The 21,461-nt window shown below is 56.7% G+C and overlaps 2 protein-coding genes across 10 annotated transcripts; both read right to left on the reverse strand.

The window, feature by feature from the left end:
- Window positions 1-176: 176 nt before the first annotated feature.
- On the reverse strand, window positions 177-14,973 carry SRL (sarcalumenin). Of its 8 annotated transcripts, none has more exons than XM_081338348.1 (8): window positions 14,783-14,973; window positions 9,698-10,537; window positions 7,459-7,545; window positions 6,606-6,701; window positions 5,723-5,758; window positions 4,651-4,767; window positions 3,362-3,595; window positions 177-2,555 (listed from the first exon to the last, which is right to left on the reverse strand). In XM_081338348.1, the coding sequence occupies exons 1-8, from the start codon at window positions 14,841-14,843 to the stop codon at window positions 1,744-1,746; spliced, it is 2,283 nt and encodes a 760-aa protein (XP_081194474.1). In that variant the 5' UTR covers window positions 14,844-14,973; the 3' UTR covers window positions 177-1,743. The 8 variants fall into 8 exon arrangements, with proteins under 8 accessions (XP_081194474.1, XP_081194473.1, XP_081194472.1 ...); XM_081338347.1 differs by having other exon boundaries at window positions 7,456-7,545; XM_081338346.1 differs by having other exon boundaries at window positions 7,459-7,548.
- Window positions 14,974-15,890: 917 nt separating this feature from the next.
- Window positions 15,891-21,108, reverse strand: TFAP4 (transcription factor AP-4). 2 transcript variants are annotated; one of them, XM_081337916.1, is made up of 7 exons: window positions 20,866-21,108; window positions 19,206-19,371; window positions 18,662-18,760; window positions 18,403-18,573; window positions 18,138-18,218; window positions 17,469-17,630; window positions 15,891-16,955 (listed from the first exon to the last, which is right to left on the reverse strand). In XM_081337916.1, exons 1-7 carry the CDS (start codon window positions 20,952-20,954, stop codon window positions 16,773-16,775), a joined length of 951 nt encoding a protein of 316 aa, XP_081194042.1. In that variant the 5' UTR covers window positions 20,955-21,108; the 3' UTR covers window positions 15,891-16,772. The 2 variants fall into 2 exon arrangements, with proteins under 2 accessions (XP_081194042.1, XP_081194041.1); XM_081337915.1 differs by having other exon boundaries at window positions 18,090-18,218.
- Between the last annotated feature and the right edge of the window lie 353 nt (window positions 21,109-21,461).

Consider the following 21,461-nt stretch of genomic DNA (forward strand, 5'->3'; position numbering starts at 1 on the left):
TGTAAAGTATATTGGAGGTAGTGACCCTTGGAGAGCTGTATGCAATGAAATTTCATATTAAAGTATGGTGCTTAGTGTACATTTAAAGTGACAAAAGTTTACTCTACTCCTTGGTGGGATCTCCCATTTTCATCCTTTCCACTCAGAAAGAGAGGCAACACACCAAGAAATGTGGCTGGAAAATACCAGAATTTATTAGAAGGGCTTAAGTACATAGTGTCTCCAAATATAGACTATTATTGTGAGCCACTGAAATGTATTACACAGCTATGTAATTCCTTTAAATACATCTGTCCACAACTCTGGTCAAAAGAAGCACACAACCACGGGTAGGTGGTTTGGGTCTGGCATTTAACCAAAGGGGGAGGATGCTCAGGCTTCCTCCTCTGAGCATCCATGGACCACAAGAGCACAAATTCCCAAGGCAGGAAGGGAGAGTGAATGGGCAGTGGGTGGATGCCCCCAGGTCCAGAATTAGTTACCTTCTGAAATATTGGTGTTCTCATTGTTGTGGGGTCCACATTGGTTGTCAAGCAATCCCAGGCCGTGTTGTTAACACACAAACAAGTCAGCTGCTAAGAACTGGCCAGGCCATGGCTCGGGACTCCCAGGTTCAGTGGGTCTTGCAGGATTCTCCTCGCAACTGAACCAAGGCACCTGTCCCCATCTCCCCAGCCCCATATACGTCTTCTCTGCCAAAGCTCTCCTGCCCAGCAAACCATGCATTTCCATTCCCTCCCTTTCGGCATTGCCAAGAACAGGGCAACCGACACCTTCAGATTCACCCTACCTCTTAGCCTCAGACTCAACACAACAGATGAGGTTTCCCACTGTGCAGCCTGTGAGTCGAATGGGTGCTCCAAACTGGGCAAATCAAAAGTACACACGTTGCAGAAACTTCATTCCATGCGACTTGCAAAATATTGATGTGTAGAAGGAGTGGCAGAAGGGATATGAGGGGAATCCAGCAAGCCTGAGAACAAAAGGCTAAGGGAAATATATTTTTTTAAAAAAATTAAGGACATAAAGTAGGCATCCTGCTTCCTCGGGGAACAAGCCCCCTTCACTAAGGGAACTGCTGGTAAAAGCACTTCTTCCTGCAGAAACATTGCCCAGAGGAGAGCAATGCTTCAGAGAGTTCTCCAGACAATTCAGAAAAAGCACACCGAGATGGGAAATCATTGCTGAGAAAAGGAGCTAACGTACGAGGGGGAGGGGGAGAAGGAGCTGGCAACCCAGGGCAAGTTGAGAGCTGCAAATTTCTTATAAGGCCTCCTTGTCCAGCTGCTCCTTTGCTTTTTGTGTCGCAGCTCCTGCGAGTCAAAACTGGGTGTGTGCAAGAATCCTGTGCTCCTCAACTCCATGCAATGCAGCCAAAGGTTACAAGGGTGGGGCACAGCTTGTGAGGGAGGGGCCATGTTTGGCTTCCCCTGGTGGTCAGGAGGCCTTTGGGGCCTTCTGTCAGTGCTCTGGTCCTTCCTTCTTGCTTAGCATATGCAAGGCCTCTGCCAATTCTACCTCTCCTTGATACACTGCCTCTTTTTTAAGTAACAAAGATTAAATTGTGACAGGTATTCACAGTGCTTTATTCTCTTCCCTAGGCCCACCCAACTTCCCTGCCATTATGACCCCAGCTGCTCACTCTGTGGCCCCCAGAAGGGCTAACAGACCTTGGCTTCTTGGACAGATAAGACATAAGCTCATTCATCAACCGGGGTGCAAGAGGGTCACGCTGGTAGCCCGCTAGTGCTTCTTGTAGCGGTTCTTTGGTGTTTCCCCACAGCCTGTGGTGTCGCAGGAGAGGGCACCAGGCTTCTTCCCCAGACCGATGCTCCCAAGCAGGTCAGGCAGCTCGTGGGTGATGGCCCTCTCGATCTTCTCCAAGAAGCAGCCTCCCATGTAGGAGCACTGCTGCGCAAGCAGCTTGAAGCTGTGAATGGGGTTCACCCCAAAGAAGTCCTTGTAGGCCTCGCGGTTGGGCAGATCAAACTTGCTCACGTTGGTCTTGGCCAGGATTGTTTTAAAGATGTAGAACTTGTCTGGATCCTCCACGATGTCTCTGAAGACCAGCTCTCCATCACTGAAGAAAGTCATTTTGTCCTTATAGGTCTGCAAGTAGCGATCGACCAAGAGAGCGTGGATGCGAACCCGGATGGCGTGCTGGCGGATGAAGGCGATCTTGTTTTCCAGCCGATTCTCAATCACCTGGTTCAGGTCTTCCAAAAGAGAGATCTCCTCCTTCGAGAAGAGGTCCTGGTGGGTTTCGGCTTGGTACTCCATGGGCCAAAAGGAGCTGACGTAAACGCGGGGAGGCTCAGTAACGTTAATGAGGGGGGCCAGGCTCCAGAACAAGGCGCCGTATACCCGCATGAGCTCTTGAGTAGCCAGGCTGTCTGCCTTGTTTAGAATGATCCTGATCTGGGACTCCCGCCCTTTCAGCTGGCGGAAAAGCATCTCCAGCTCCAGCCCCACATCCAGTTTGGTTGGGTCAAACACCACGAAGATGAGATCGGCTCGATCGATGAACCACTGGCAGACATCATTGAACGGGTAGCCTGCAAGAGAGAAAGGATAGAGAACTTCATGATCTTTGAAAGGAGGAGCCAAGCACCACTTAGCCGTGGCTCTGTATCGTGGGAACAGACCAGTGAAGGGCCCTGTCTCTGAGCGATTACTTGCTGGATGCAAGAAGGAGCACTTACAAAAGGAAAAAATCATAGCAGGTGGATTAGCCAAATTGCAAAGTCTTGCAGGCAGTAGCTACGATGCTTAAATGTTTGATTCTTATTTTAGGTAAGCTTTGAAGAAAGCTTTGAACTTTAGGAGGGTCAGTGATACAAGGCTGGGCATTGCTTAAGGCTGGGAGCCGCTACGAGCATCATTCTGGAACTTCGGGTCTCTTCTGTTGGCTGTCTTCTAAACTGGCTCCAGTCCTGGCAGGGCCTTAAAGGCCAGTAAGTTGCTCGCTTCTATTTCCAGATGGCCCAAACCGGTTCCCTCTTCCGAACTGAGCATTGCCTGCTTGACCCCTTTTTTGTGCTTTCTCTTTGTAAATAAAAGCATTTGTTCTAAAATCTGAATGTTTTTGCTTTGGGAATTTTTTCTATTAACAATTTGCATTCTTTTTTCAATTCAGTTTAACTAATATCCACGAGTACAAATGACTGAAGCAACATCTTGCAACAGTTGAGAAAGAACGAGTTTGTATAACAAAACCGCTTTGGTCTGGCCCTGGGGGAGCTATTAAATGTCTTTTCAACGGTGGTGGATTGGAATGGCTTTACGTAAAGGATAGCAGATGGGCAGTGGCTTAAGCATCTACCCCTCCCAGGATCTGGAAACAGAAGACATAGAACTGCACCTCGCTCCTGCTGCTTCCGGTTTTCAATGATGCCAGGGGTGTCCACAAAGGTGACCCTCTCCAAGAGCTTGTGAGGGATCTCGATTCCGATCAGCTTCTCCAGAAAATTCTGCCCGAACTTCTCAAGGGGGGAGAACGAGCGGGCGCTGTCAGCAGCCATCACAATCCCTTCAATGGTCTTGACTTTAGGGCCGTGCATGATGACGGTGAACTCCGAAGTGGTGGGTTCAGCCCCTGTCCAGGGGGAAAGGGAAGCAAGGCACCGGTCAGCTGCGGGCTCAGACACTCCTTCGGAGGCCGTTGCCTTACAAGCAGGGCCTCTACGATGGGTTCCCAACCCCCGATACTGGACCATGGCATGCCAGCAACTGGGCCGCACAAACAAGCATCCGCAGGATGCAGGCAGCACACAAAACCATGCCCCTCCAGCCTGCAGAAAAACCTCTCTCCACATAACCGGTCCCTGGTGCCCAAAAGGTTGGGGATCTCTGCTCTAAGAAACCCCCGCTGGGTTTTCAACTCAAAAAAACCGGTTGCCCGTCTAGAATCCACTTAGGGTATTGAGCCCATTGTGTGTTTTGTTTTCTAGGCCGTTCTCACAGCTTAGGAGCTAACCGTCACCACATGCTTTATTTTCTGCCAGCTTCCCATAAACCCAGCATGATTTGTGGTTTGCAGATCCAGGTTAGGGTCAGGAGAGCTGGGGATGGGGAGAGAAAGAGACATATTGTGTAGGGTCTACTTTGGTTCCCCTGCCACAGTTTCTGGGGCTGGCATGAATTTGCCCACACCCAAAAAACATGTGGAAACCAAACATTCTGGCTAGTTAATTCAGTCTGCAAATGGAGCAACCTTCTGGACTCAGAACTGGTTCAGAGGGCCAAATAAAAGTGTGGTCTGAGCAGTGGGTGAAAAGAAGGGTCTCCTGCTGCAATTAATTGGCTCCAGGCCAGAAGCCAGAAAGTTCTGTGTCTTGGGGGTCCTGCCTACCCACTAGGGGAGAGGGAGGAACCAAATGTCAGCAGGGCTTGGCTCACCCCACCCCGCTCCAAGGCAAAGGTATTTTTGGCCAGGACAGAAGCCGAAGGAAGGGGGGGGGGCCCTCAGCCAGCACAGCTGGAGGAGAGCTGGGTCTGAGGGCTTCAAAACGACGGGCAGCTGGTTGGGAAGGTGATTCCTATTGTTGCCAGTATTCTTTCGGCTTTGCCAGCCCTGGCCAGCATGCATTTTTTTCCTGGATTGGACCCTCTGGCTAATCTGTGCAGGAGGTCAGCAGGGCATCAGGCTACCTGTGTAGAGCTGATGGGGGGTGTCATCCAGCCCCAGAAGGTAGTTAATCATGGTGGACTTGCCAACGCTCCAGGGCCCCAAGAAGAGCACCATTGGCTTGGAAGTAATCTCTCCGTCTGTGGAGGGAAGGAAAGAGCAGTGATTTAGAATAAGGCAGAGGCGGCTTTTCTGCCCTGAGTCAGCCGTGCCTTGTATCCCTGGAGCTTCACTAGCCCCACCCCCGCCCCCTGCCCGGCATCCTTGCCTTCCCCGGGGCAACTATTCCAGGCAGGGCGAAGGCGCCACAGGACCAACACTGAGGGAAAGTGAGGAAGGTATGGTGGGCTGGGGCTACTCCATGGATAGAAACCATCCTTCAGCTCTGCAGGAAGCATCTGCCAGGCCTGGGCTGTGTGTGCAATAACAGCCGTCTCTGCCCCTCCATCACAGGGTGCTGGAGAGCCCCCAGCCCATGAACCTCCAGGGGAGGAAGGCTGGCCAGAGGAGGGAAGGGGCAGCCTTCCCTAGATCCCCTGAGCAAATCATTTGCCTTTGCTGCTGGGAGCGTATTTTCATCAGGACGGCAGTGCAGCTGAGACTCGGAAAGAGCTGAGGGCAATTCTGCCCCTCCCCAAGCAAAGCTCCCCTCTGCTGCATTTCAGAAAGGAAACTGGTGCGCCTGGCGCTCAGTTTCTGCATTATGACAAAAGCCTGCTGGGTGCTTCCAAACAAGGCTGCAAAACCCTCCCACAGATGCCAGGGAAGAGGACCGTTGTGCCTTTGCCCAGGAAGGGCTGAGGTCAGAGCAGCGCAGGGGCCTTGGGAGCCATGCAGTCCTCAAGCCATTGAATGGCCCCTTCCCAGTTTTCTTTCACCCAAGCTTCCCATTGCTGCCACAAGACCGGGGGTGGGGGGAGCCCTCCCTGTCACTTCCCTGTCTGCCAAGGAGGCAGCAGTGGCACACATCCTCTTCCGCCACAAACAGGAAGGTGGCTGAGAACTGGAATGGGGAGCAGGATGGAGCCCTTTCCTGGGTCCAAGTAACAACTACCTGGTGGGACCTTCACTGACAGGACAGGCAGCTCTACCCACCTGTGGCTGAAGAGCCCAGGGTACGTCCAGGGTAAGCTGTGGGGCAGGAGAGGAGGGTTGAAGAAGAGAAAAAGGAAGTAGGGAAGGCGGGAAGGGGAGGGTTAGTTTGGGGCAGAAAAGAACAAAAGCAGAGGTTGGCATTACAGGGAGGGCAAGGAGCCACAGAAGGGGCCCAGCTGCTCTCCCAGGAAGCCTCCATGGTTAGTGTTCATGCTGCAAGCAGGTGTATCACCCCCACAGAGATCAACTGGAAACCCCACTCCTTGGGAAGGATGGGGGGGGGCACAGCCAATCCAAGAACACCTGCAGCCCTTGCAACGGAGCCTGGTGGAGCCCAAGGCTGCTGTGCCCTGGAAAAGCTACGCAGCTTTGGTTTAAGAGTTGGCTGCAAAGTTTACGTTGTACTGGCCCTGGGGAGCAGGCCAAGGCCATGGTTCTAAACAATGCTGGCAAGCCAGGCCAGGTGGTGCTGATCCCAGAGGGCACCAGCTTTGGGAAGGTGACCCCTCTGGGTCAGTGTGGGCACCCCCTGGCCATGGGGAGGCTTCAGCAGGCAAAGGACACCTCCAGGTTTGCAGAAATACAAGGACCCACGCAGAAGGGGAAAACTCCATGGGGAGGGGGGCATTTCAATCCTCCCAGCATGGAATTCTCCACAGAGGAGAGCCAGAAAGGCCAGGGCCTTGTGGGAGAAGCAGAGAAGCCAGCCCCCCCCCCAGGATGCGTTACTTTGTGGCAACCCCACCCGCCCTTGTGCATTCCTCATCTGGGAGCACCCCGCTTTCTCCTAAACCTCTTCTTGCTCAGCCTTCTTACACTGAATCCGCCCAGCCCTTGAAGCAAGACCCTTGCAGGCAGCACAATAACAGTCAGACTGCCTTACCTGTAATTTCATGCTGCCGAAGCTCATTGTACCTGTAGGACTGCTCCAAGGGCTTAATGGAGGAGTGATAAATTTTCCTCAGCCGCTGCAGGATAGCTGCAAGAGAGAGGTGGGGAGAAGAAGGAAAAGTCAGCCCAGCCCACTGCTCCAGGGGCCTCACGAGGTCTGCCAGGCAGAGGGCAAGGGCTGCGCTTGCAACCCCTCCATCGCACCTTTGACCCTTTCCACTCTGCAGGGTGGAGCCTAGCATCATACAACTGTTGGGGGCTGGGAGGAGCTATAAGGAACCAGGAGAAGAGCTGCCGCCTGGGCCATTGTGCCCAAAAGCAATGCCTCGGCATGGCTTTCCTTGCAAGTGAAAAGATTAGCGGGCAAATGTGGCAAGGGCAGGCAGGGTGGAGACATGGGGTCTGTCTACCTGCATGTGATTTAAAAGTTTATATAGCTCCCTCACTTATCTGGGTGGCTCTAAGGCTGGTGGACAGCAAGCCGAAGGTAACATACAGTCAAATAACACTCTTAGAACAACAGCTGCAACTGACTCAAAGGTATATGTATTATCCTGAGCCATGATAGTGCAGTGGTTAGAATGCAGTAATGCGGGCTGATTCTGCCCACTGCCATGAGTTTGATCCTAAACTGGTTCAAGGTTGACTTAGCCTTCCATCCTTTTGGAGTCAGTAAAATGAGGGCCCAGATTGTTGCGGGCAAGATGCTGACTCTATAAACCACCCGGAGAGTGCTGTAAAGCACTTTGGAGCAGTGTATAAAGTGCTATTGCTGTAGCTACCCACAGCCTTTGGTGGAGCCTCTGCGGGGTCTTTCCTGGCCAGGCGTGGAGTCCTACTGCTACCTGAGTAGTCGTCGGCGGGTTTCTCTTCCTTCAGTTTCAGGGTGATCTCGATGTGGGATCGATCCCTCCAGGCATTCTCCACCTCTTCTGCTGAAAGAGCAAAGGGTGTGTCTCAGCCCACAAGCAACCAGAGGGAGAGCCACAGTCAGGCCCAACTTGCCAAGAGAAATAGAGATATTTTCAACATTGGGTTCATTCACAATTGAGTATACAGAGATTTTTCTTGAATGGAAAAATGCCTTCTTTTTCCTCCAACTTCTACTGGTGCAAAAGGCCCGGCCAAGGAGCAAAATCCAGACTTCCGCCTTGGATGATGGGCACCTGTTGTCTCTCAAAAGAGGAGCCAGAAGGGTTTCTGTGGCTTTAGCAGCCAGAGGGGGAAAGGGAGGCAGAGGGCAAGCCTTTGAGAAGTGCCCCCAAGGACAGCAGGAATGGGGGGGGCTGATTGGCCCATCTTTGTGAGTCCAGGCAGGGACACCCATCTATTCCCCCAGGAAGGCCAATGGCATCCCTTGCCCAGCCTGGCTACCCGGCCTTCTCAAGCCGCCAGCCTCAGGGGAGCCCTGGTCAAGGATGCTCTCTGTGAAAACTGGGTGCGTCTCTCAGGGTGGCTTCTCCTCCTTCAGCTCTTAACCGGCCACTGGCCACGATCTGGAGACACGCTGGCCTCAGCTGCACATATGGATGGAACACCCTCTCCCCACTGATGATGGCTGGTATCCCCTTCCCACAGCGCTAACTCCTCCCTTCCAAGAAGCCCTCCTGACAGCCCCCACACATGAGACAGGCTGCCTTGCGTTCTGGTTTGGCCAAACCCACCAGTGGACAAAATCAGTTGCTGCCTCCTCTGGGCAAGGTAAAACAGAAGAGCACAGAAAGGAACTGCAGAGCTCAAAGGAACGAACTCAGGTGTCTGAGTTGTGCAGCCTCCTTTAGACAATGCGGCTCTAAAATCAATTTGAGCCTTGGTGGAGCAGTGCGCTAATGCCTCCTTAAGTAACACCAGCTGCCTGCAATTAGTGCAGGTTCGCATCCCACCAGGCTCAAGGTTGACTCAGCCTTCCATCCTTCCGAGGTAGGTAAATGAGGACCCAGATTGTTGGGGGCAATTAAGCTGACTTTGTAATAATGCCGCTTGGGGGGTGTATGAAAGCCCTAATAAGCAGGCATATACATAGAATGAAGGCTACTGCTAAGCTTGTAAGCCGCCCTGAGTCTTCGGAGAAGGGCGGGGATATAAATGGAATAAAAATAAAAAAAAAATAAATTCTTTTTAGCCTCTAACCACAGACAGTTTCTTCTGTGGAGCTTGTGCCATTTTGCTGCTTCTTATGGTGATTAAAAAAAGAAGCAACAAAGGGAGGAATTCTTGCCTCAGGGCAGCTCCTTCACCTGGCCTTGCAAGCCCAGGATTGCAACCCCATCACTCGGAAAGGGCACATTTGTCGTCTCTTGTCCAGGATCTAAAGGAGTTGGGGATACGTGTGGTTTAATAAGAGCCAAGGTACAGACCAGGTGTCCAGCAGAGGTGAGAAAGAACCACAGAACCCTAACATGGAAGGGACCTTTCTGGAGCAGATTCTGCGGGCATTTGGCAGACAGCCATCCGCCTGGATCCAAGAACGCCACGGCTTCTGGGACCAAATTCCCCAGGGCACTCATGAACCCAATCCCAAGTGAGCCTCTCCACGCTTTGCCACCCTGAGCTGAATGAGTGCCAAAGCCAGACGAAAGGAATGAGGATGGGGGAGATGAGTTCAAAACGGGGGGGGAGGGCTGCATTCCAGGAGCTGCCTTGGGAGTCTAGCCCAAGCCCCCCAAGTGCCTCCTTTGGCCTGGGAAAGTTTGGCCTAGAAAGAGGGATGACCAGCCAAGGCCTTTTTCTCCCTCCTACCCCTCCCACGAGCCTGACCTCCCCTGCCTTCTTTGTTGGGATGTCAAAGAGGAAGAAGGCAGCTGGCACAGCCAAGAAGACCGATCTAGCCAAAAAAGCCTGGTGTCTCCTGGGGGTGGCTATGCCTGGCTGGGTAGCAGCTCCACTTCCACTCCCCCACAGGGTGTCCTCCTCGACAGAGGGCCTGCAGCTTCACGCAGGCCACCTTCTGGGGCTGCCCCCTTCAGAAAGAGACTCCAGAGGGTCATCCTCCTTGGACTCTGCCTCACTTGCACCTTCCTCTTGGCAGCCCCTCTACCTGGACCTCCTGCCCCACCTCTGCCTCCACTGCTGCGCAGATACCACCTCTAGGTTGCTTTCTCTCTGCTGGAGGCGCCTTCACTTCAGAGGCCTTTGCACCTTCTACCCAGCTGCCATCTGGCTGCCCTTCACCAAGCCCCAGTCCTTCCATGGGACGCTGGGCAGCAGCTCCGCCTTCAGCCACTGTAGCTTGTTCTTTGCCCTCCGCATCTTTTGGATGCCCTGCCAGTTCCTTCGTTGGATGGGCACCTGCTGCCACCTCTGAGTCTCCTGATTCACGCATATCCTGCGGAACAGCACCAAACACCCCCCAGGGTTTCTCTCTTGGTGAAGGGTTGCCCAAAGGCCCTTCTCCAAAGCTTCCTTCCAAATTTTTATCCACATCAGGGGAATCAGTGAAGTTATCATCCAGCTGTGCCTCAAAAGAATGGAGAAGATCTTGAGAAACATCTTGGTTTCCTCCTGGGAGAACACCTTGGACATCTTCCTCAGAAGGAGCCTCTGTCTTCGTGGGAACCTTTTCTTCACCCTGCAAGCCCTCCACCCTAAGTGCAGAAACCGGCTCCAGCTCTCCCGAGCTACTTCCACCTTCGTGACCAGCCATCCCCTGCTCTCGGCCCAGGACCTCCCCTAGCTCAGCCACGTATGCTCCATTTTCGTTCAGATTGTCCCTTTCTGCGCTGTCCACCTCAGGACCTGTATTGGTGGAGCCATCATCCTGTGGCTTCTCCTGGTTGCCTGAGAACTGGAGAGGGATTCCCATCCCAGCAACTTGTCCATTGAGCAGTCTCTGCTTCTTCACTAGACTTGAGTCTCCAGGCAACAAGCCACCCTCAGCAAAGTTGTCAGAGTCTTCTGCGCCCTCCAGGGCAGAAACTTGCAGTTCTAGATAGTTAGAACATGATCAGTCAGTTTCACCTGTGCCTCACATTGTAAATGTGCTTCTGCATGAAAAATGGAACTGGACTCAAAGGAGGCTGAAAAGGCACATTTTGAGGCTCTTCTAAATCCATTTCCAGTTCTGACCTGACCAGCAGGCTTAAAATCTAGCTTGCCTGGTCTTGTCATAGGTACAAACTCTGTGCCAACAGTTTTGCCAGGATAGGTTCGGGAGGGTGAGCGTCTGTCCTGGATAACACATGTTGCTCTTAACCGGGGTCTGGCCACCTTTTCCCACCTAACTGCCTTCCTGATTGTCTTCTACTAAACGCCAAGCAGAATAAAAAAGGGGAACCGCAGGGATGTCAAGGAGAACTTGCCCATCCAGATCGTTGGCTTGCAAAACTGCCATTAAGAAATCCTAGCCATCTGAACAGACTAGCAGGGCTGGCACAGGCTAGAAAGCAACCATCTTGGCAAAGCACCTTTTTCTACCATGCAAGCAGAGAAAGCAGCTCTGGAACGGACCTATTTCCCTCCTCCCCCCAAGGAAGCAGAGGCAGCCTTTCTTCTCAAGTGGCCGGGACTGCTTGAGAACCCCCCTCCTGATTGTGGCACTCTTTGCCCACCTGCAGAAGCCACCTGAGGAATCCAGGGCAGCAAGGGCCTCTTTGCTGATCAGGAAAGCAAACGTGGCTGGATCTGCAAGCAGAAAGATGCCAAGGGGGCTCTCCTCCATCGCTCCTGGAGAAAGGAATCCCCAAAGGAGGCCAACTGGCTGAGGGGCAGCCGAGATGTTGCTGTCACTGCTGCTTCATGGGCCCGGAGCCAGGAGCCAGGCCTGCCAGCTGAAGAGGGGTTGGCCAGTTGCCCGGGAGGGAAGCTCATGTGCCCTGTCTAGGCTTCCGACTGTCCCTTGGCCTTCGCCTTTAGCAAAGGAAACCAGCCAGGCAAGGACTCCCTCTGTGGTGGTCCCAACAGAAACAGCAAGACCTCGAGGCATAATCTCTCCCCCTCACCTGACCCTCAGGTAGACAGCCAGGTCCTACCTGAGGAGGAATCTGGTCACCTACAGGAAGGGCATTACAGACAGGTGGTGTTGAAGTGCATCAAAAAGCCCAGAGGGGCCCAGCAGGGGAAGGCGAGGGGAGATTGGTCCTCGTGCTCAGGGTTTCCTGGGAGGAAAAGTTCCCAGTGGGTCCAGGACCCTGCCTCTATTACTGGGAGGAAAGGGGGCTGGAGGCTTTGCTGCCTTGGAGAAGGTGGGGCCTTTGGGGCTTCTCCATCTTCTCTCACACGCTGGGCAATCTGCAGAGGAGCTTCCCTTGAGAGGGACCCAGACGTGCCTCGGCTCCGCTGCCCTTGTGCCAAAAAGCCAGGCAGGGTCTTTGGTCACGCAACAGAGAAGCCCAAAGCGCTACAGGAGGGGGCTGAAGGGCTTATGCAAGCAACCTCCAAACTGGCCGCCTATATCAAGCACCAAAGTGTGCAGATCTGCAGATGGGAGGGAGGGCCACGGTGTGGCAAAGGAGCTGAAGGTGTGGAGCTTAGCACCAGCAGCTCCCTCACTGGGCTATAAATACCATCAGCCCTTGGAGGGGCAGTGGGGAAAGTCACTCTTGGGAGAAACCCAGAGCCAAGAAATTCACTCCTTCCCTCCCTCCCTCCCACCCCCGCCAGCCAGCTGCAAACAAATTTGCAAGCATGGCAGGCTGCAAGGAGCCCACAAGGCTTATTCTGAGGAGGGGAAAGTGAGGGAGGAGAGCCTGCCACAACAGCCTACAAGCCAGCCACAATCTGGCCTGCCCCGATCTCTCCTGGGCATTGGGCAGAGGGCCAAGGGAGCCAGGGCAGGCTCCCCTTCCTGAAATGAGGGGGGAGTCATTCCCTGAGAACTCGGGGGGGGGGAGAGATACATCTGCCCCAGAAGTCCCCAGTGATGCAGGAGAGGGGGCTGCAGCCCATGACAGCCAGCTGGCTCCTGGTGTAAGGCATCCCTAGTCAGCTCTGTTTTCTGGCCATACCATTTCCATTCAGGCCTGGGAAAGGAGATGCGGCATCTGGCTCCTGCCCCCGGGACCCCAACCTGGTGGGCTCTGCAGGGTCCTTCACTGGGGGGGTCTTGTCAGCAGGCCAAGCGGGCCTTAGGCAAGGTGTGGGTGAGGGCAACCAGCTCTGCCAACACAAAGCCAAGAGCCCATCCCAAGGGGTCCAGGCTGCCTCCCTGCTTAGCTTCAGGGGCACTCTGCCTTCAGAAATGCCTGCTGTGTAGCATGGAATTGGAGCCCCCCTTGACTTGCAGCAAAAGGTCTGCCCACTGCCCTGGGAAGGCTAAGGAAGTCAGCGACTCAGAGCTGTGGAGGGTGAGACAGCGTTATGCTGGCTCAGGCTGAGGGCCACAGCTGCCTTGCATTTGGTCAGCCTTAAGGGTGCCAGTCGCAGGACGTAACGCAGAGGAACAAGGAAGCACCAGCAGGGGCAAAGGAAATTGCATGGTGGCCAAGCAACATGGCCTGGGGGAGGGCCCTCACGCCAAGAGTGATCTTTTGACTTTTCCCCTGAGCAAGCCATTGCCCCCAGGGACCCTCCCCCAGCTGAACCCCCATGGCTGGAGAAGGAGGGGGCGCGAGGCTCCTGCTGGCCAAAGCGGCGCCGGAGCAGGATTCGCTTCAGGGACCAGCCGGGCAGCCAACCTAGCCCGTCTCAAGGGTGCCCTCTGGTGGCCAGATTGAGAAGAGCTTGAGGGCCGCACCAAAGGGCAGAGAAGCGCCCTTCCGGTTTTCCTTTGCAGCTCGGGAGAAAAAAAGAAACGCCTTTGGCCGAGGAGACAAAGGGGCCAATTCCCTGCACCCGCGTGCCTATTTTTGGTGGGTGTGCAATAGGAAGGGGTCGACCGAAGCCCCCAGTGCACTATTGTGGGAAGCGAGAAGCGCTTCCCCATCTCCCCCACCACCACCCGTGGTCCTCCCGGCTGCCCAGTTTGGAGATCTTTCGGACTTTCTTTAGGGTTCCCCGCCAGCTGAGCCCCTGGCAAGTGGCCGGGCTGAGCGAGAGCCTCTATGGAGGAGACCCAGCCTCCTCCCCCCCACCCCAGCAGACGCCAACCAGAGGAAACACAGCTGGCGAAACTGCCAAGAAAAGCAAGTCCCGTCCCCCCCCCGAAAGTGGGTCAGCGCAGCAGGGGGAAGGGAAACACTTCCTACTCCGTCTGGAGCTCCTGAAGAGAGCCAGGCGGGAAGCAACTGGTCAAGTACTTGGCCAGGCCTGGCAGCCTTTCGCCTTCACCTTCTTCTCCTCTGACCTCACTCAGAGACACAACACTTTCCTCCTAGACCTCCCCAGGTGCACCCCTGACCATGGCATTCATTCAGACCTGCTTGTCCCACTACTGGGACAAGGAGAACACAGCTAAAGCCCTGTGAGCAACCACTCAATGCATCCAAAAAATCATTTTCCAGGTCACAGAATGCCCCCCCTGCAGCGTTAGTGCTAGTCCCGCACTGCTCCTATGAGAAAATGAACACATGGGAGTTCTAGATGAAGCTCTGGGCATCAGTTGGAGCCCACCCTCGGTTACTATGTGTCCCCAAGCTCAAAACGGGTGGCAAGCCCTCTTGTTCCCAGACCCTCAGGAATGTCCTGCTGCTGGGAAGGAAGGAAAAGGGAAGGGAAGGAGGGAGAAGGAGGAAAGGAGCCCCCAGCCCTGCTTGTCCATCTGCCTTTTGTCCTGGGAATGATAAAAGATGGCCGTAAAAGGCTACAGCCAGTCCAGAGGGCCTGTGAGAAGGCAGCAGGTGAGCCAATGAGGGCAGCGGGGAAGGCGGGAGGGCTCCAGAAACTTCAGGGCTCCAGTTACACGCCTGTTTCCATACTTAGCTCCAGGAGGCAGCGCCCAGCCAGCATAACCAAATTAACTCAAGGGCACCCAAGGGGAAGGCGTCAGATGCCACCTAGTTCTGCCTGGGGCCCTCGAACAGGCAGCGGAAAACCCAGGTGGGAGGGGCAGCCCGGGGGCCCTTAAGACACAGGGGGTCCCTGGGGAAACAGGTCCCCAAGAGCTGAGGAGAGGAGGAGGGGGCTCCCAGCATGGCACTTACAGATCGCCCAGCCCAGCTGCTCTTCCTCCGGCTCCCCTCAGCCCTGCCACTGCTCTCCCCATGTGCCCCAAGGCTGCTAGCCCCATGTTGCCTGCCATGGGCCTGGCAAGTTGGCCCTCCCCGTGAGCTCTGGCCTTCGGACAGGGGACCCTACCTGCCGCCCCGAGGAGTACAACTGGTGCCAGGCAGAAACAGAAGAGCCTCAGTGCTGCCATGCTGGCTGCCAGGAGCCTTCTCCCCTTCTTCCGCACTATTTATACTGGGGCAGGATCCCGAGAAGCAGATGGCCGCTTGCCCGGAGGGCCCACGCAGGCGAGGGTGCCGGTGCTGGACTGCTGGAGGCCCCTCCCCACCCGGCCTCTTCACCAACCTCCGTCAGTCCCCACTCAGAGGCAGCTGCCGCTAAGGGGAGAGAAGAGGAGGGGCATTGCGGCAGCTGCTGCCCAGGGCTGAGCCTGGAGCCAAGGTCCCAGAGGATGGGGAGGGGGATGGGGGGGAGGGGCAGGGATCAGCTCTTGCTGTCCAGGGCCTCGGCGGCGGCAGCACCTCTCCTGTACTGGCACAGTATTCCCAGGTGACCTGCATGGCCACAGGGGAGCCGGGCAGTCCCCACAGCCTGCAAAATGCACGTGGCCTCAAAAGGGCTGCGTGTATGAAGCTGGTAGCCTTTGGAGCAAGAACAGCAAATTGGAGGGCACAAGACAAAGGGCATGGCCTTGTCACAAGAGACCCCAGCAATATGTGCCTTCAGGGGTCAACATAATGCTGGGTCTGGGTACTAGCAACCCCATGCTAGTACAGGCAGTACTCTCTGGTGGGGCTAGGCGGCGGAGACTGAGCTGCCCTAAAGATTGAAGAGGCCCCATGAAGTAGGCGGCTTCCATGCTTCTCCTTTTGGAAGTGGGGAGGAATTAATTTAGATCCCAGGCCATGTGATGCAACTATGTTCTAGGCCAGGGGGGCAAAACCCATCCTACCCCCATCCCCTTGGTCCACAAAGGGGAGGGGCAAGCACAAGCTCCCTCTGCTGGGCATCACAGAAACTGCAAGCAAGAGAAATTAAGGCAGGCACTGGGATCTAAATTCCAGAACATTGAGAAGGGGGGGTCCATGGCCCCCTCCTCATATAGTTCCACGCCTGGCCTGTGCTGATGGTCTGCAGTGCTTATAATGGACCTTATTCCTTTTCTGTTACACAGAGTTGAATCCACTCCCACAAATTTCTTGTCTGTCCCCCAACATTAGCAAGTCTAATCAAGACATATAAAAAACAAAGTACAAACTTTATTTTGTTTCTTTACAAAGGCACAAGCCTCATTTTTCCACTTTCTTAACAAAATATAATAGCATCTCAATGAACACAAAGACCTGAAACATGTAAAAAAAAAGAACAAAAAACAACCCATATAAAAAATATGAAAGAACAAAGGAACAGCTGTGGCTGGGGGAACCTACTAAAAGCAACCAGCACGAAATAGTCCTGGCCAAGACCTCTGTCCAAATTTGAGGGGGGGGGGGGGAGAGAGAGAGACAGGGAGGCACAGAATGCAACGACAGCAACCGTCACGGAGCAGAACCGCTCTTCGCGGACCCAGTCAACCGATGGAACGGATTTAAGTGCTTCCAAGAACGAGGCTGGGGGTCAATGCTCTCTCCCAGGCTCTGAAAAGGCCCCAAGCCTGAACCAGCTCCCGAGAGGGGGGGGAACCAAGAGGTGTGTGATGAGGGCCAGTGAGGCAGAAACAACCCTGAGGCCTACCAACACCAGCCTTCTCCCTGGAGCTTTTAGAGGGCCTCGGGGGTCCCTTCGCCCCTCTGAGGGCCAGGAGCAAGGCCGAAGAGGGAAAAGACCCCACAGCTGGAGGCGCCAGAGGAAATCCATCCTTTGAGCCAGGAGCCATGGACTACCAAGCCGTGTGCCGGGAGGGCCTGGCTGCTTGCAGCTTGCCAATCCCCCCCCCCGCCTCAGCTGCTTCAAACTGGACAGCCCGATGTCCAGCTCACCCCCATCCTAATGCTCCCACTTACAGTATTGGAAGGTCACAAAATAGACCCAAATGTTGTGGTATTTTGTAAAAATTTCAGCATATTTCCTGAAGTCCCCTCGCCCCCACCCTGCTCACCCTCCCGCTGCCAGGCAGAGGTCAGGGCATCCCGGCCTTGCTGTGTTCCATGGAATCATCGTCTTCCGCCTCCAGGTCAGAGGCCGTGTCCGAGTTCGAGGGGTCCAGGCTGGTCCGGGCAGGGGTCACAATGACTGCACCCCGGCGCTGCTCTTCCTCCTCCAGCAGCTGCTTTTCTTGAGTCCCCTCGATGTGCTGGATCGCCTGGGGGGAAGATGGTAGAGTAAATGCCAGCAGGCTCTTTGCCCCAGGACTGACCGGCAGTCTTCTGCTGGGCCTTTCCTGCCCTGGGATTGGCTGCCTGCTGCTTGGGGCAAGCCTTCTCAGTGGACGTGTACCTGAGTCCTGCAGAGGCCAAGAGGACAGCGTCCGTTTTCCTCCTCAGCATAGAGGGACCAATCAGGAACAAAATAGTGTGCCAAGTCTGGTCCAAACAAGGCTGCAGATTATGAACAGGACGGGCAAGGCTCTGGCCCCCGGCTGCCATCGGTAAGGAGGCCAGCTCCAAAGGGAACGTTCCCAGAGGCCCTCCTCTCCTCCAAGGGGCTCAAGTGTCTTTCTGCAGCCGGGCCAGGAGGGGTGTGTGTGTGCAACCGGAGGCGCTGTTCTTGGGGAGCACCGAAGCAGAGCTCTACAGCGAGGCTGGCAGCTACTCTTGGGTGCACTGCCAGGGCCTGTCCCATGCCCAGCCTCTCTGAAGGAGGCCGAGGCTCTCACCTGAACGATCGTGTCTAGGTTCTGCCTGGATGTAGAGATAGTGTTGATCACTGAGGAGGGGCCCATGGTTACCACAGTGACGTGATGCGAAGGCAGAGGAGGTGCAGGAACAATCACTGTTGGGTGCTGGGTGGGTGCCGGGGGGCCATGCGCAGGCAGGAGCTGGTGAGGAGAAAGACACCTGGCACACATCCTGGGCCTGAGCCAGAGACATGGGAAGGCCCTTGGACAGCTCGGGCCCTGCCGTGCCCCGGTGCATCCGAGAACCCTCCCTGACCCCAGAAGCCCTGAGCCACACCTGGAGCGCCAACGATGAAGCCCCCCCTTTCCAGGGCCAGAGGGAGGGAGGGAAGGGGCAGAAGTCTCTGTAAATGCTTCTGAACCAACAAGATGGGTGCTGTAGCCACCCTCAGCCCTTCGGTGAGACCTGCTTTTGGGCACAGCCATCTTAGCTGGGTACCCCGACTTTCTTTTCCTCACAAAGATATGCCACCCTCCCCTGTGCATCTACCAGGGACATGTGGGGCAGTGCTGCGGCTTCCTGTTGCCTACGGCCTGGAAACGGCGCAACCCTGTTTGCAAAGGGCCAGGAGAGAGACTGACTTGAGGATGCGCGCTCACCCTGACAAAGCTCTGCTGCTCAGGTGCCTCTGGGTGCTGTGGCCTCACCTGTTCCTGCTGCTGGAGCTGCACCTGTTGGGCAATCACCTTCAGTTTCTCCGGGTACAAGTGGGCCTCCAAAGAGCGTACCTATCAGCCGGCCAGAGAAAGACTTGTCACCTTCCACAATGGGCAAGGAGGCTTTGTGTGCAGAAGGGGCCTCTGGCTGTTTGCCCTGGCCCCTGGTCCCCTGCCTGCCCTCAGGGGCATTTGTTTCCTGGTGCACTGTTCAGAAAACGCCCTGTGAGCCAGCCGCCAGACCCGCAGGGCACACCTGCTCTTCCAGCATCATTCGGACCGAGCGTTCCTTGTCCAGCTGCTGCCGGAGCTCGATCATCTCCCGGCGCAGGTCCTCGGCCTTCTCGTCCTCCCAGATGTCTGGCGACCCAATGCCTTCATCCTTGTCCTCTGCTCGCCGCCGCTTTGGGGAGGATCCACTGAACTCCTGCCAAGAAGGCCCAGATTGAAGGGGTGTGTGTGCAGAGGCCATGGGGAAAAGACCCCCCCCCCGTCAAGGCTTCCCTGGCGCCCACCTGGATGAAGCGCTTGAGCTGAGCGTTCTGCTGCAGCAGCCGCGTCTTCTCCTGCTCCAGAGAAAATATGTACTCCGCCGTCTGCTGAAGGATCGCTGCCTGGCCAGAGGAGACAAGCAGAGAACCCCAGAGGGTACAGACCTGCCCCACCAAAAAGGACAAGGCTGTTCCTTGGTCAGCCCCTGCCCAACCAGCTTCCCCTGGGGAAACCCCTTCCCTGCTCTGCTCCCAGAGGCCCCAAGTATCCTCATGGCTTCCAGCAACTGGCTGTACCCCACTGTTTCCCAAGAAGCTGCCTCCTCTCCCTTCCTCCTGCTGGGTCTCCCCTTTTAGCTACAGTATTCAACCTGCGGAGGTTCCTTAGCCCATCACCACCACCCCATCTTCTTTCCTAAGCACGATGCCCCAAGGCCTTTGCTCCCCAATCCTGGTGGGTGGACCCCCACCCATCGGGGCCTGGCAGGGACTTGCTTGACCCCCTGCCAACCGCACTACTGTGGCTTTGCTGGCAGCCTCCAATCAGTGGGGAGATTTAGCTTCTCACCTTGCTGAGCTTCTCCCCGTCCGTGTGTGGGATGAGAGTTTTCAGGGACTGAAACCCCGCATTGATACTCTGCATACGCCGTCGCTCGTTGCTGTTAGCGATCTCCCTGCGTATCCGTCGCTCCTGGTCCCTCTGCGTCTCTGGGGTCAGGGGGATGTTGGCCAGGCTGCAGCAGGCGAGGCCAGGTTAGGGATGGGGCCCTCCAGATTCCCTCAGTCAGTGACCAGCCCTACTGCCCAGCAGCATGTTCCAGCCAGTTGCCCAAGCCGCATGCACTACGGCCTCTCTTGGCCACCCTGGACTAGCTCCCTCCCGGGGGGGGGGGCTCCTTAGGATCCATTGTCGCCCAGAGTCCACCCGCAGCTCCACAGCACACCACTCTATGGTGCCAAAGAAGGTTCTCTCTGAGAGCTGCTTTAGAGATGCCCTGCAATCCAGGGGGGAGCAGACCCTTCCCTCAGGGAGGCAAACAGAGCAGCTTTGCCTTGAAACAACCCAGAGGGTCTGTGAGAGAGGGGTGTGCTGATGCATGCTGTACGTCTGTTGTCACGGTGGGGCTTTCAAAGAACTTCAACAAATTGCACTGCTTAAACATCTTCCAATCCATTTTATGTCCCTGACCATTTCCAGGCTGCACTCGACCCTCCTGTAGAGCTAAAATATCTTTGTGCCAGAGACCAGCTACTTTTACAGGAGCAGCAGCAGCAACAGCATAAGTAAGACAGCATTTCCACACTAAGGAAGCCCAGAACGGGCCCAATTCTCCCTGAACTTCACCCACAATCACCCAGGCGAGAAGATGAGAGTAGGGCCCGCCTGACGCATCAGTGGATTTCTGCACAACGGGAAAGAAGGCTCAGCCACTTGGTCGTGTGATGCGTCGGGCACATCAACCCAGGCGGGCATGCCTGCACTCGGGGCCAGCCACGGACCACGGAGCACCCACCGCGCGCTTCCTCGGCCCGCGCGGAAAAGCCAGCGAGCACCGCGGGGCTCTCACTGGAAAGGGCCGCCGAACAGCAGCGGGGAAAAGCCGCTGCCTGGGACGGCTCGGATCGGGGCCCCCTCGGAGCGGCCCGACGAGGCTCCCCCGGCCTGCCCCGGCCCCGTGCACCGCCCCACACGGAGGCCGCTTTCCAGCCCAGCTGGCGGAGGGCGGACGCGCCGAGGGGGCCGCGGCGCCGAGCCCACTTTTCCCGCACCGCCGGGCGGGCTGCCGCGCACAAAGAGCGGCGCCCGGCCGGCACATGCGGCGGCTGGGGGCAGCCTTTGTGCGAGACGGCGCGGCGTGGCTGGCCGAGCCCGGCACTACATGTCCCGGCAGCCCGCGGCGGCAAGGCCCGCCCCTTCGGAGGCTGCACAGTCACGGCCAGGCCCGGCCGCCGCGCTGCCAGTAAACACGCGGCGGGCTGGGAGAGGCCCGCCGGGGCGCTCGGAGTCGCCGCGCGCGGGGCGAAGCGGGGTCTGCCGCCGCCCCCCCTTCGCCCCTTCGCCCCGCCACCCCGCCCCTGTACCCTCAGGGGCCGTCCGGGCCGGCGCGTCGCTATCCGCCGCGCTCCGGCAAACAGACCCACGTGCTCGGCCGCCGCCATCCCCGTCCCTCCCGCTCTCCGCGGCGGCGCCGGCGCTGCAGCCCGCCCGGCCCAGCCCCCGTGCTCACCTGCACAGCCCGCCGATCACCTCCTTCTCGGTCTTCCTGAAGTGCTGCAGCGGGGGCACCTTCTGCGCGGGCACCACGAAGTACTCCATGCCCGGCCGGGATCGGGGCCGGCGCGGGGCGGCGGCGAGCACGAGGGGCGGGCGGGCGGCGGCGGGCGAGCACGCGTCCGCCGGTCCCGCGGTGCGTCTCCGGCTCTGGCCCTGCGCGTGTCTGCTCAAGGCGGGAAACAGCTGGGCGAGCGCAGCGCTGCCTCCCTCCCGCCCGCCTCCCTGCCTGCCTCCCTCCCTCCCTCCGCCGGCGCCGCCTCCGCCAGCCACCGGCCCATGTAAACAAAGGGCGATTCGCCGCGGCTCCCGCGCCGCCCTCCCGCCTGCCGCACGAAGGAGCGGCGCCGGCCGCCAGTTCCGCTGAAGGACGGCCCGGCCCGGCCCGGCCCGAGCGCTGCGCTGACCGAGCGCTGGAAAATTTGTTCGGCCAAAGCAAGACTTCTTCAGGGGCACCCGGTTTGGCTCTGCAGCCGCCTGCCTCGCTTCGGGGGTCTTGGCGGCGGGGAAGGGGCGGGGAACGGCCCCCAGGTGGGGAATGCCGCCTCCGAG

The sequence above is a fragment of the Vipera berus genome, assembly GCF_964194415.1.
Source record: "Vipera berus genome assembly, chromosome: 13".
Lineage (NCBI taxonomy): Eukaryota > Metazoa > Chordata > Lepidosauria > Squamata > Viperidae > Vipera > Vipera berus.